The sequence below is a fragment of the Dryas octopetala genome, chromosome 3 (assembly GCF_963921425.1).
Source record: "Dryas octopetala chromosome 3, drDryOcto1.1, whole genome shotgun sequence".
In the NCBI taxonomy this organism is placed as follows: domain Eukaryota; kingdom Viridiplantae; phylum Streptophyta; class Magnoliopsida; order Rosales; family Rosaceae; genus Dryas; species Dryas octopetala.
The window spans coordinates 16,628,253-16,643,095 of NC_141368.1; the positions used below are offsets into that span (position 1 = coordinate 16,628,253).

General features: G+C 35.3%; 2 protein-coding genes across 2 annotated transcripts; one reads left to right on the forward strand and one right to left on the reverse strand.

The window, feature by feature from the left end:
- Window positions 1-10: 10 nt before the first annotated feature.
- On the reverse strand, window positions 11-982 carry LOC147291399 (uncharacterized). The gene has a single exon (XM_086235937.1). It carries the CDS (start codon window positions 980-982, stop codon window positions 11-13), a length of 972 nt encoding a protein of 323 aa, XP_086092063.1.
- An 8,418-nt stretch (window positions 983-9,400) lies between these two features.
- Window positions 9,401-12,556, forward strand: LOC147291400 (F-box/LRR-repeat protein At3g48880-like). Its single transcript, XM_086235939.1, has 5 exons — window positions 9,401-9,449; window positions 9,537-9,765; window positions 9,845-9,990; window positions 10,124-10,312; window positions 12,468-12,556. Exons 1-5 carry the CDS (start codon window positions 9,401-9,403, stop codon window positions 12,554-12,556), a joined length of 702 nt encoding a protein of 233 aa, XP_086092065.1.
- The last annotated feature ends 2,287 nt before the right edge of the window (window positions 12,557-14,843 follow it).

Genomic DNA, 14,843 nt, shown 5'->3' on the forward strand with positions numbered 1-14,843 from the left:
AACCCTCAGTCTAAGGCTCATTCTGAGGATCAACACCATGAGATTTAGTAGCCTGAGCCTTGGCCTCCAAAATGATAGGACATTTGTCCCTGCCATGACCATAGCAACCACATTCAAAACACACTAAATTGATCCCCTCATAAGCAACATTAAAAACACGACCCTCAATCTCAATGAAAGGAACAAGAGGCTTATTAAGATCAATCTCAACACATATCCAAGCAAATTTTCCCCTAGATTGACCAAGAGTATGACTATCAACTTTAATTGTACTACCAACCAAACTTCCAATCTTAGAAAGAACCTCAAGGTTAAAATAGTCAACACTCAACCCAGAAATCCTCGCCCAAACAGCCATATGGCTAACCTTATCCACAGAAGGATTAAATCCAGGCTTCCACTTCTGAACCGCCACATATTGGCCAGCAACAAACCAAGGACCTCCAGTGAGAACCTTCTGCAAATCCTTCTCAAGCAAAAACTTAGCAATATAATAGTTGTTCTCAATATCAATCAAGGACATAGGTCCCTTCAAACCCCACTTTTGTTTCAATTTCTCCAAAATGAAACTATAGGAATTAGAACGACCCATGAAACAAATAATAGCAGAGCATCTCCAAGCTAAGCAAAGCCTTTCTTTAACAGAATTGGAGAAACGAATAGCAGGAATCAAACCAGATTGGACAACAAAATCACTGTCACCCAACACAAGCCGATCCTGATCCATACCCTTCGAACCTGGAATCGGAGGAGAATTCAGCAACATCTCCTTAAAACTAGCAGATATCGGCGGCGGATCTGACTTCAGATCAGTGACGACATCAACAACCATGCCTTCTGATCGAATCCTCTTAGAACCAACAGAGGAATCCATCATGAAAGCGCTGCTCCCCGGAGGTCGGGAAGCAGGAGGAAAGGACTCCGGCAAGGACCCCGTCACTGTAGACAGCCGTAGAACACTCTCCGATATAACTCGCACCATCGTAATAACTTCACGCAGAGTCCTTGTTTATGTTATCAACTTTTGTTTCACTACTCAAGAGTTATGTTACATATGCCACTGATCCTTCACAAAGATTTTTCTATCCATGGATATCATACCAAAGTACGTATATATAGATATACACACATGCACAGACATCCTATCATATGGCCGGTACACACTTTTCTCTTATGATTTCGATCCACTGATTATATTGCCTGAATTTTCTACGGACAAGGATTTTTAAGTAGTAGCTGGTCGTGACGCCAATAGGCCGGTTGCACTCATTTTCGTTAATTAATTTAGACATGATGGGCATAGTTTCAATTATCAATCATATTGTGGATATTAATATTATTTATGCAACCAAACAGAAACAATTTTTTATATATTTATCATACTCTTGTTGAAGAGAGTTGCACCAAAACCTAACCAAACTACACTGTACTTTAGGAAAAGAAACAAAAGTACGTGTGCCAAGAGAGGATACCTGGTCCAGCAACAAACTAGATACACACACTACAAGAAAAAACACTTTGGGCGACGAACTGATTTTGTCGCCCAAAGTCCAATTTCGTCGCCTAAGATTTTAGGCGACGAAATCAGTTTGTCGAGACTTTGGTCGCCCAAACCATGACGCCCAAGACTTTGGGTGACAAACGTATCATTTGTGTCACCCAAAGCTACCTGGGGAGACGAATTTGGTTCGTCTCCTGAAGTGACTTTGGGCGACGAACGTATAATTTTTGTCGCCCAAAGCTACTTGGGGAGATGAATTTGGTTCGTCTCCCAAAACGACTTTAGCCGACGATATTTTAGTTCGTCGCCCAATGTAACTTTGGGCGACGAAATAAGACTTTTTATCTTTTATTTTTGAAAATACTTTGGGCGACGAAAATTGTAGTTGCTCCCCCAAAGGGACCTTGGGAAACGAAATCAATTCGTCGCCTAAGGTTTTTTTTTTTTTTTTTTTTTTTTTACTTTAAAAAACATTTAAAAAAATTTTTTTATCCCAAAAACTATATAACAAAAATGTATTAATAAATTTATAAATGAATGTACTACACAAAGAAACAAAATGTATAAATAAATTTATACAACCGCTTTGACCAATGAGCGAGGTCGGTCCAATATTGACATCTTCGTTTGCTTAAAGTTCGTGTAGTACACATGTCATAATCATCTTCTCCATATGCAGAGGGATGTCATTGTTATATAATCACGATGTTATCTTTGGACCTCTTTGCCTCTCCATTATTCATCAACTTTCTTTGCTTCTTTGATCTTGTAGTTTCCAACTGCATATATGTCTTTGTAGAACAAGTAGGTTTAATTCATTAAATATCCTGATACATATATATATATGTGTGTGTATGTGTGTGTGTGTGTGTGTGTGTGTGTGTGTGTGTGTGTGTGTGTGTAACTATAAAAGTAGTTTCAACCCCAATACTGAGATTGATCTTACAGTCTAAACCATCAAACAAAAGATTATCAAAATCAAGAATGGTCGTTCCAAGATATTGACCACGCATCACAACCAATAAATTTTTATGCATTTGATTCATTCACCACTATAAAACACAGAAACTATAACCAATGACTAAACAATGATCATATTGGGGAAAAGTTCAAACTTTCTAGACTCGACCTATCATCTTGTTACACCAAATGAAGCTAAAAAAAATTAATCTCTGAGCATTAAAAGAATGCATGATCATACTTTACGGTGAATAATACAAGATGAAATTTTATGGGAAAAGTTTTCACAGTTGGCCTACAGAATAGATCCAGTGATCATTAGCAAGTAAATGATTCGTATTAACAAACAAAGAAGATATGACTATAAAAAATTATTGCAGGTGTCACAATATTTAAAAGGATGTAATCTTATCTTTAAGATATATTTGCAACAATCATGAAACAAACCTGAATCAGGCATTTAATAACAGCACCATTCTTCACATAAAGAGGTTTCTTCTTCTTAGCTCTCTTTATCTTCGGATCAATTTCCTCTAGCAGCTCAGCAATCTCACATTCTTCAACAGCAACGTGAATATGCAGGACAACTTTATAGCCAACTGTAAAGATTGCCTAAACATAAGCAAAGTACGCAGTACTTTAGACATTTACATATACAAGTTCACCAACCAATATCTTTAAAAAAATAAAGGAAATAAGATACTGGTCAAGGATTATACATTGTCTAGCAACTCGAGGATCTGAAACTGGGCTTCAAACTCAGTAACAGAATCAATTGGACTTGCTGCAATAAGAGAAGCACAATTTAGATTTAGATCAAAAGATAGCAAAATAAACCACATACAAAGTTAAATAATCAAAATAAATTAACAAAAGATGTAAGAGAACATCATAAAGTTAGCAAAAATACCACATACAAAGTGAGAATTGAGAGAGAAAGAAAACCATAAATAAAAAAAATAAAAACAGAAAAAACCACAATTAAAAAAAAAAATTAGAAAACCCACAATCGGGTGGGTTTGTTTCAAGTGGGTTCCGGTGGGGTTGCTGGTCGGGGTGAGGGTTGCTGATGGGGATAGGTTTCTGGTGGGGAATCGAGGTAGGCGGAAGGGAGAGGGGGGAGAGAAAGAGGAGGCCGGGGAGGGTTTCGATGGGGGTGGGGATAGGTTTCGGGGAGAGAGAGAGAGGAGGGGTGGGGATGGGTTTCGGGGAGAGAGAAAGAGGAGGGGGTGGGAATGTTCTATTTCGTCGCCTAAACTCTCTTTGGGCAACAAAATCAGCTTCATCGCCTCAGTGTGTGAAATTTTTTGCGAGTTAACCTCACCAATTTTTTGAGTAAAATTCGTACAGAAAAAATGAACTGGACTTTGGGCGAGATCGCCCAAAGTGACTTTAGGCGAGTAATATATAAATTCGTCGCCTAAAGTATGGCCCTAATTAATACCATTTTTTGGAAATTTATAATTTATATTTAGTATTTAAATATATATATAATAATTTATTACAATAAGATTGTATACTTAACAATATACAATAGGATTCTAAATTTTTACTTAATTACTAAATTATATTTATAATTTTAAATATATACAAATATAAAATAATTTCACCGTTACCTAACTTCTACATCTCCGATTAAGCTAAATTTTTGCAGGGAAGATCTTTTAGTAGGGAACTAAAAAATGAACGGTTCAGATCGTTGGAAACACGATCAAGATATGCCCATCTACATATAAATGAACGGTTTCAACACTTGAAGAGTATAGTTTTATCAATTCTTTCATTGAAACCTTGTCATTTCAATAATTGTGAAGAACGATCAGAGCCGTTCATTTTCTATGTTCATACTCAAAGATCATCCCTGCAAAAAATCAGCCAAATCAGAATTTAGCTAGTCGTTGAACTATCATTATAAAACCCACGATCGTTCTTTAATTTGACCATCGTTACCTAATTTCTACATCTTCAATTGAGCTAAATTTTTGCAGGGATGATCTTTGAGTAGGGAACTAAAAAATGAACGGTTCTGATCGTTGTAAACACGATCAAGATATGCCCATCTACATATAAATAAACGGTTTCAACACTTGATGAGTATAATTCTATTAATTCTATTAATTCTTTCGTTGAAACTTTGTCGTTTCAATAATTGTGAAGACCACAATGTGATTTCAACGATCAGAGCCATTCATTTTCTATGTTCATACTCAAAGATCATCGCTGCAAAAAAATCAGCCAAATCAGAATTCTGCTAGTTGTTGAATTATCATTATTAAACCCACAATCGTTCATTAATTTGAGCACCGTTACCTAACTTCTACATCTTCAATTGAGCTAAATTTTTATAAGGATGATCATTGAGTAGGGAACTAAAAAATGAACGGTTCAGATCGTTGAAAATACAATCGCATCGTATTCTTATACCTAACTATAAATGCACATAAAAATGAATTGAACTTTGGGCGAGGAATCTAGATTCATCTCCCAAAGTGAGTTTGGGCGAGGAATATATGGATTCGTCGCCCAAAGTGACTTTGGCACTTTGGGCGAGGAATATATAGATTCGTCGCCCAAAATCACTTTAGGCGAGGAATAATTTCGTCGCCCAAAGTATGGCCCTAATTAATACCATTTTTTGCAAATTTATAATTTATATTTAGTATTTAAATATATATATATAATAAATTATTACAATAAGATTGTATACTTAACAATATACAATAGGATTCTAAATTTTAACTTAATTACTAAATTATATTTATAATTTTAAATATATACAAATATAAAATAATTTCACCGTTACCTAACTTCTACATCTCCGATTAAGCTAAATTTTTGCAGGGATGATCTTTGAGTAGAGAACTAAAAAATGAACAGTTCGGATCGTTGGAAACACAATCAAGATATGCCCATCTACATATAAATGAACGGTTTCAACACTTGAAAAATATAATTTTATTAACTCTTTCGTTGAAACCTTGTCGTTTCAATAATTGTGAAGACTACAACGTGATTTCAACAATCGGAGCCGTTCATTTTCTATGTTCATACTCAAAGATCATCTTTGCAAAAATCAGCTAAATCAAAATTCAGCTAGCCATTGAATTATCATTAGAAAACTCATTTTCGAGGAATATATAGATTCGTCTCCCAAAGTAACTTTAGGCGAGGAATCCATATAATCCTTACCCAAAGTCACTTTAGGCGAGGAATCTATATATTCGTCGCCCATATTCACTTTAGGCGAGGAATAATTTCCTCCCCCAAAGTCATTTTGGGCGACGAATATGTTGTTTGTCGCCTAAAGTGACTTTGGGCGAGGAATCTGAACATTCGTCGCCCAAAGTATGGTCCAAGAGCATTTTGGCGCGTAATTTTAGGCGACGAACACCATATTCGTCACCCAAAAGTGCTTTAGGCGATGAACACCATATTCGTCGCCCAAACCTTTATTGGTTTAGGTGACAAATGTTAGAATTCGTCACCCAAAACCTCTTTGGGTGACAAATTTGAGTTCGTCTCCCAAAGTTTCGTCGCCCAAATATCTTTTTCTTGTAGTGATATATGAATGCATATATAGGAAGGGGACAAGGAAAAGGGAAAAGGGAGCTCAAAGGTGTTCGAGCACTTCTCAAGGGGAGCTCGAGCACTACTAGAAGCTCAAATTTCTAAATATTTTTTAAAAAAGTTAAAGATCTTTAATTGACTTTAATTTATGTTAATTTTCCAAATTTCTCTTGTTACTATTACTTTGCACAAAGAGAAAAACTTTCAATAGGCTTGCCTTGCTATTTATTTCTTAATGGTTACAAGCTTAATGTGCCCTTTAAAGTCATCTTAAGTGTTTTTGTACAATGGTTTTTAGCGTCTGTTTATATGTTTGTTCTAGTAACCCTATTAGGTCATAAACTCAAACTATCGAAAAACATTCTTTGTTTTCAAAATGTTGAGAGAAAGATCCCACATCGAAAATATGAGGCCTTGCATAGTGGTTTATAAGGATTTGAGCTACTTCCTCACATTTTCAATTGGTTTTGGGATAGATGCATAGATTCCTTTATGGTATCGGAACAAGCTATCCAGGCCATGTGTTAGGCCCAACAACTACACGTGCTGCCACGTCACTTAATATGAATTATCCACGTGTTAAGCTTGAGTGACGCCACACGTGCGAGGGTCTTGTTGAGAGAAATATCTCATATCGAAAATTAATGTGAGACCTTACATAATGGCTTATAAGGGTTTGAGTTACTTCTCCCATTGCCAATTGATTATGGGATGAATGCTTACATTCCTTCACAAAAGGATTTCCTAGGAGAATATCTATGATCATGCTGCACATGGAAGATTATCCTTAACTCTTCCTTGTAAACTAATATGTTTTTTTTTCCTTTATATTTCCGCCTTCTCTATATATAGAGAGAGAGAAAAAAAAAGAAAGGAAAAACTGATGGTTAGTGTCGTATTATTTTACTTATTAACTGGTTAGTACTAAAGTGCTCGATAAGGGAAGAGACAAGAACCAGATCTCTCTTATTTTTCTCAAATTTTTTACCTTTTAGTTTTTATTTTATTAAAATATGATTAAACAAAAATTATTTTATTATTTAAAGTATGTACATTTTAGTTTTTTGTACATGGATATATTGTTATTAAAAAACATTTAAGAGTTGGGTGTCCATAGAATATTCTAGCCCATTGTTTTCAAAACCGCTCTTCTAGACCACAGATTCAAGTCCACCGTTTTCCAAAAACCGCTATTCGAGAACATTCCACTCCACCTATAAAATTGACTCAAGGCAATTGGTTGGTGTCCGCACCAGCGTTCATACATCCTAGCCTAATTTTCTAGTTTTTTCTTTCGTAAAGAAAATGTTCACCATTTATGATACCACTGAAGGCCAAGATGAAGAGGGAGATGGTGCGAATGATGAGCTTGGCGTACTATTTTGAATTAATCACCGGGACAATGATTTACCAGAGGTATATAAATACATCTCGTTCAATCATTCATATGGTTCTAATCTTGTCCAAATTCATTTGTTTACACACAAATATTTATTTAGCTTGTTGTCATTTCTTGATTTTTCCCATTTGTGTGTGCTTTATCGAAATAAAAGTGGTCCAAATAATTTTTTCTTTTAATGAAGTTAACATAAAAGTTAAAAAATGAAGATCAGAAGACAATTTTATGTTTATAAAAGACAAAAATGGTTTCGATAACAAATAAATAAAAATTAGTTAAACAAATTTTAAAATGTTTTATGTTGGTCTCAAATTTACATGACTTCCCTTTTACACATGACAGATTTCGTGCAAGGGTTCAGTCAAGGACAATCAGATACAAATGGACAGGAGCTTTCTGCAATTTCAAAGCCACAAATGGCGACCCCTTGGTTAGTAACACAAAGTTTTTCTACTAAGGCTATTTTCGAAATACATGAGAACTCAAAAACCAGCTATTTTAAAATCATTACAGATTCCATGATGGAACTAAGGCTACTAAGGTGACCTTTTGATGGAACTCATTCTCCATCAAACATTACTGATTCCATGAGAATTTCAACTATTTTTTTAAATTTTGATCAATTTTATGAATTTTAAAATCTATTAAAATCTGAGTTGATGACACCTCTAATTAAATGAAAGAATTTGCTCATTTCATAAAAACTTTACCACTTTACCAATTATACCATCAAATTTTAGAATCAAGGTAATCAAAGCTTGACACCAAATATATGTGTTGGCCAAAAAAAGAAAAGACCAAAGACAATTGATTTGGGATTTGGATTTCCTCGAAAGAAGTGCATTTAATTTGCCAATTCTACACATATTTGTTTGGAGAAGCTCCCTTCCACAGTGTTCAGTTGTTCACATACTTGTGATATTTATTATATAACACTAAATTCATTACATTCTAGACGAACTAACTCACAGACAAAATATTTGGCTTAAATAGTTATTTTCCTTAATTGGGTATTGTATTGTTCTCTAAATCTATCCTGCCATTACATTGTCTCTGGACGTTTTTTGTTGGCCAATTCTACACTTATTTGTTCACTTACTTGTCATATTTATTATATACAACTAAATTCATTACACTCTAGACGAACTCACAGACAAAACATTTGGCAGAAATAGTTATTTTCCTTAATTGGATTGTCATTAAAATTATCTTGCGATTACATTAATGTCTCTGGGCGTTTTTTGTTGGCCAACACATATCTTTGCTATTGAGCTTTAATTATCTTGAAATTTAATGAGCCTAACAAACCTAGATATTTTTTAAAATGGTAAAGTTTTTAGTTTTTATAACAAAATGAGCAAAAAATTTTCTTTTAAAGAATAATACCTTTTTATCAAACTTTTTCAAAAATAATAGTAAGAAAGGGGAGGCAAGGCATAAGCACCAAACTGATCAATTGGATTGTGTTTTTTATTACGCATATTCGTGCAAATACCCTTGAAAGTAACTTTGATTTTCACTTTATTCTCTGAAACTTCATTCCACCCCCCACCCCCTACCCCCACCCCAACACACTTTACAAAATACTTTATTATGTCAAGTCCGTCTATTGGTCCATCAAAAAAGTCTACGTGGCACTTACGTAGAAGCGGCAATTAAGTCTTTTACTCCAAGCATTTCTTCATCAATGAACATACTAAGTTATACACACTGTTAGAAAGATGACATCCCGAAAAATTCTACTGTAGTCCGAACTGGTTACTTAGATTAGAGCTTTCCATATCTTGTTGAAATTCTGTTTTAATTAGTTCCCTGAACATTTTGTCTTGTTAACAAATTTCTCGTCCAGCTTGCACATACCTACGTTCTAATGTTTTCATGGATCACTTTGATACCTGATTTTCAATATTGTTTTTTTAAATCCATAGTACCTGGTTTAATCTTTGATGGCTGCAGGAACAATCTCTTCTTAAATGGAGAGCAATAAAGATTCAACAGTTCGCAAATGTGCAGACATGGAGCGTGATATCCTTCTAAAGATATTCATGCTTCTTAATGTCATGGATTTGACTTCTGCCATTTCTAGCGTGTGTACATCATGACGTGCAGCTTGCTTCAACCCCATCCTATGGAAGAAGCTTGATTTCAGTACGGTAAATTCCCATTTCTTTAACGTTCCTCGAAAACCGAATGCTTGGTCTGATGATGAGGAGTCGAGTGACAGAATGATGGGGATCTTAAAGAGTGCCTTAAATTTTAGTCGTGGAAATATATCATGCTTGATTTTCAATTTCCACGTGTTCATCACAAATGAGCACTTGCTCTATGCAGCTGAAAGGTTAGTGTTCACTTCCCTAAATTTACTATATAAAACAGGTTTTATTGGAATAAATGGTCTGATGCTCTCTTCCTTGCAGAAGCCCCAATCTCAAAAAGCTTGTTCTACCAGCCTGGACTCAAATAACAGTGGTTGGATTTGAAAACGCTATAAAGAACTGGAAAGAACTGGAGTCATTGACTGTTCCAAGTACTGATGATCCTGTTGGCATCATGAACGTGATTGGTACTTATTGCAAGAACTTCTCCAAGATAAAAATAATGTGCCCTTTAATTTGCCGCAAAATTTGCAAGGGCCATTGTTGCCTTTACCCCAAGACTTAAGATCTTAAGTATTCGGTACACAATGGTGGGCAAAGGATCTTTGGCTTATACAATGAAAAAATTGGAATATCTAGAAGTGCTGAATATATCTCATTGCCTGCTTATGGATGACTCTCAATATCCAAACCACATTGTCTTATCCCCAGATCTTGACAAGTCAATCACTGAACTATCCTTGCGGCTCAAGAAGTTTTTAATTGATTTGTCAGAGAGAGTCCTGCTTGGTATGTCCGCATATGATAAAACACGATGGGATCATGTTGCTAATTGTGCTTGGTTAAATTTGTATCCTGATATTATTCTAGAAAATTCACCTAAGAGAGAATGTTCCATTCCATATGTATATATCCAACTTTTTATAGTTGACCACTTCCTCCTTTTGTAAGTAATATATTAATACATGTCAAACAGTGATTGTGCTAGTAAAGAGAATGGAACGTACACTTATATATGTAGATGGAGCTTCATTGCAATTCCTTGCGAGGAATGGGAATAACCAAAGGCATTTTGTGCAGACCAATTAAATGTCATCTCCCGAAAGTAATTAAACGACCTTTGAAATAAGGAACAATCTCCCGTTAACTAATTACATGACTTGTAAGGAAGAGATAATGTCTTTACTGCAGAAACTTTTCCTTCTCAGGAGTTAGTAAATATGTTTTTGTTTTGTATAGACCCGTGCATATTTGAAACCTCTAAGTCTCATTGGTTTAGTTGACAACTTCTATCACGCGTATATATTGGGACCAAATTAAGCCTCATGTTCTTGAAGTTGTGTATGACTTCTCCACTAATGGGACTTGTGTTTACTCAATCATACTAGCTTGGGTCAATTACAAATTAAATACCTACATTAACTATAGTGTCACTTTCAATTTGGTACATGAGTTTTAAAACTTGGCAATTAGGTATATAATTTTTGCTCCATTTGACAATTATATATATACCTTCCATCACATCTCTTGTTAGATCGTCGTTTTATGCTTATATGTCTTTTTTAAATGCTATGTAGCACTAGGGGGACACATCTTTTCGACATTTTAGATTCCAATTTACTCTTTTCCCCCCATCAGATGGGTATTTTAGACATAAGAGTGAGCTGAAATACTTATTTGATGGATAAGAAAGAGTGATCGAGCTGGAATTCAAAGTATCGAAAAGATGGGTCCCACTAGTGCCCACGTGACATTTAACGTGGACACATAACCAGAAAACGGCGGATCTAACAAGAGGAGTGACGAGAGGTATTTAATTGTCAAGTGGAACAAAAGTACATTGTATATGTATTTGTCTAGTTTTGAAACTCATGTACCAAATTGAAAATGACATGCACTATAGTTAATGTTGGTATTTTGTAATTGATCCATCATACTTCATCACATAGCTTTAATCTAAGTCTCTTTTTTTTGGACAAGATTTAATCTCTAAGCTAGGTTAATGATTGCCAATCCTAAGTCACTAATCGATCATTACAGACCTATTAGTCTTCGCAAATTTTTCTTGCAAAATTATTTAAAAAATAATTATTTGTTTCAAAGGATAAATAAAATATTTGTTAATCGTGTTTGTCCTTTATTGCCAAAGTGTATACAAGCTCAATTAACCAGTTGGAGAAGTGAGGGTACAACTACACTTTTGAAAACTTTGCCCATTTTTTATATGCAAGATGTTGAAAGCTAGTTTTTAGTTTTTTGGCCAATCATGATGTCGAAAGTTTGATTTTGTAAGAACAACGTTTGTACATCCAGGTCAAACAATTAAAACTCAAACATTGGCGCAATACAATAAGAGTAATAGTTAATAAAAATTGAAATACATGCAACATGACTTAAGATTGGTTCTCTCAAGTCTATATATTGAAATGACTAGAACTAAGAAAAATTATTCTGAAAGTCAGCATATTGAAGCAGTAAATTATAGTTATGATAAAATCATAGGTACACAAGAGTTCAAATTTTAACATACATTACTCTTATTTTCATCATAAAGATGTGCTAATGGTCATGTTATTTTATCACAGTAAAATTTGTGGACCATTTTTGTATTTAACCTTACTCATATAAATGTAACCACAACTTCACAATACGTATATTCATCAATCATCTTTATTTAATATATTATTACTTTGATCGGTTATTCGTTAGAGTTGTTAACTTTTTTGCGAATTTGTAGAATGATATGTTTGGGCAATTTGGATAGTAGAATGATATGTTTGCAAATTGGGGCGAAGATAGGGCATATGTCATTTCACTATAGAATTAATTGTGAGTTTGTGGCTCTCTCTTTACCACAGGTTGCCCGATCCCATATTAACCTGCTTCCTTTTTTCTTTGTAAGAATTCCTGAGATTCTTTTTCATCTTATGAATCATGGTATCAGAATATCAGACTTCCAAGTATGGTCTTGATGATCATGCTCATGATCAGTCAGCTGTCAAGTTATCATCACAGTCACAGATTGACAAGTGAAGGAGCCAAGCAAACAGATAAAACTGATTTCTATTACAGGTTTTCATGGCATTTCTTTGCATCTCACGAGCTCCAGAGGGATCAGCAGAGATGACATTGACCGACATAATGGTTGTTCTCTACAAGCAGTTCCAGCCGGGAGACAAACCTACTTCATAACTGATCATCCTTGCAATTATGTGTATTCATTTAGTCATACAAAATTCTTGCAGTTTATAGTATAACAGATAGAAGTAAATACTTGAAAAAACATTTATTAAAGATGTCTTTGGAGAAACGTTTATATGTAAATCCTTTTCTTTTTGTTTAGTCAAAGATGTCACAGTCTGATAGATACAGTTGGTATATAGTGTGAGTCACTAGTTTTTGAAGAAACTGTAGAGGAAACATTAAGGATCCGTTTGGATTCTCGGATTTGAATTTGAATTTGAATTTGGATTTCAAATCTATGCATTTAAAATCCTTGTATTTGAAATCCTTTGATTTGAAATTCTGTTGTTTCGATGAAAATTTAAGGCTAAATTTCAATTTAGACACTAAACTATAGGGGTATTTCAACTGCATTCATCATCTATAAAATCATTCAAAAACATACCCCATCTAAAATTTAAATTGAAAAAAATGAATTTTTCTTCTTCTTTTCCTTTTTTACCCCTCTCCCAACCCTCCTAACCTAGTTCGTCCCGACCTTACCCCACCACAACCCACCGGACCCTCCCCTTCCACTTACCCATGTCTCTCTATCTCTCTCTCTCTCTCTCTCTCTCTCTCTCTCTCTCTCTCTCTCTCTCTCTTCTCTCATTTTTCTTCTTCTTTCTCATGTCTCCCTTCTCTCTCGCGTGACTTCGCACAGTCCGGTCGTGACCAGGCCAACTCTGGCCAAGCCCAGCCAGTACAGCACCACCAACGTACCACTAGCCCACAGCTTCTCTCTCCCCCCAACCATCCATCTCTTCCCTCTCCTTTCTCGCGTGGCTCCCTCCCTATGCGCACACGGTCATTTCTTGGTGGCCCAAGGCCACTGGCGGGTCCTCCTAATGCCAGCCATCCCTCCACGAGCTATAGTTGGGGTCAGGAAGGTTGTGGTGGAGGTGGGGTCGGGAGGGGCTGGGTTGGGAGGGTTGGTCAGAGAGAGGGAAGAGAGAGAAAGTGGGAGGTGAAGAGGGGTAAAAAAGGAAAAGAGGAAGAAAAATTCATTTTTTCAATTTAGATTTTATATGGGGTATGTTTTTGAATGATTTTATAGATAATGGATGTAGTTGAAATACCTCTATAGTTTAGTGTCTAAATTGAACTTTAGCCTTAAATTTTTTAACCAAACAATAGAATTTCAAATAAAAGGATTTCAATTTAGCCAAAATTTAAATGTGAAGATTTCAATTTAAGAAATTTTTTTTGACAGTTTAGAAATTTACACATATGATTAAGAATAAAAAAAATGTGAAATGTGATTTTTATTTTCATATAATTAGCAATATAAGATATATATTAAAATAACAAACACAAATTCAAGTTTAGCTTAGTTGATTGAGGGTTTTATTTGTGTGAACAAGGCTGGGGGTTCAAACCCTAGCAACCACACTTTCTCTTCATTTTTTAGCACATAAAACATGCATGGAGCAAGGATGATATTTGTTGGTGGTGGTTGCTGGAGATAGTCGCCGAAGGTGGTGGTTGGCGATGGTGGCCGGTTGTGGTACGTGGCCAGATATGGTCACCGAAGGTGAAGGAGAGAGAGAGTGGGGTGGTGGCTGAGATTTCATATAACTAGTTTGAGAAGGAATTAAAATCCATAGATTTAGGCCTCTAAAATCCACTCTGGATTTGGGCCAAATCCAAATTCATTTCTTAAATTGAACCCAAACAGGATGATTTGGATTTGAGGAGCCCAAATCCAAATCCTTCCAATGAAATTTCTCCATCGATCCAAATGGACCCAAATTAAACCTAAACAGGTGTATTTGGATTTGGATTCCCAAAATCCAAATCCACCCCACAAAAAACCTTCGATCATCCAAACAGGCCCTAGTTAAGTCAATATCTGATGTTATTTGAAAAAATTCACCCCATCATAAATCAGATGATTGACAACCATCCGTCAATTTATATTGGAATTTTGGACAAGTTTTTCTAGGGGTGGACATTAAGACCGAAAATACCAAAATTATACCGTTCTGTGTCATTCCGTATCGTTTGGTCTCATTCCGTTTTTCTGTTTTCAAACCCCGTATCGATCCCATACCTTATGGATTTCAAACGGGATGAGATCGGTCCTGAAGGTTTAATA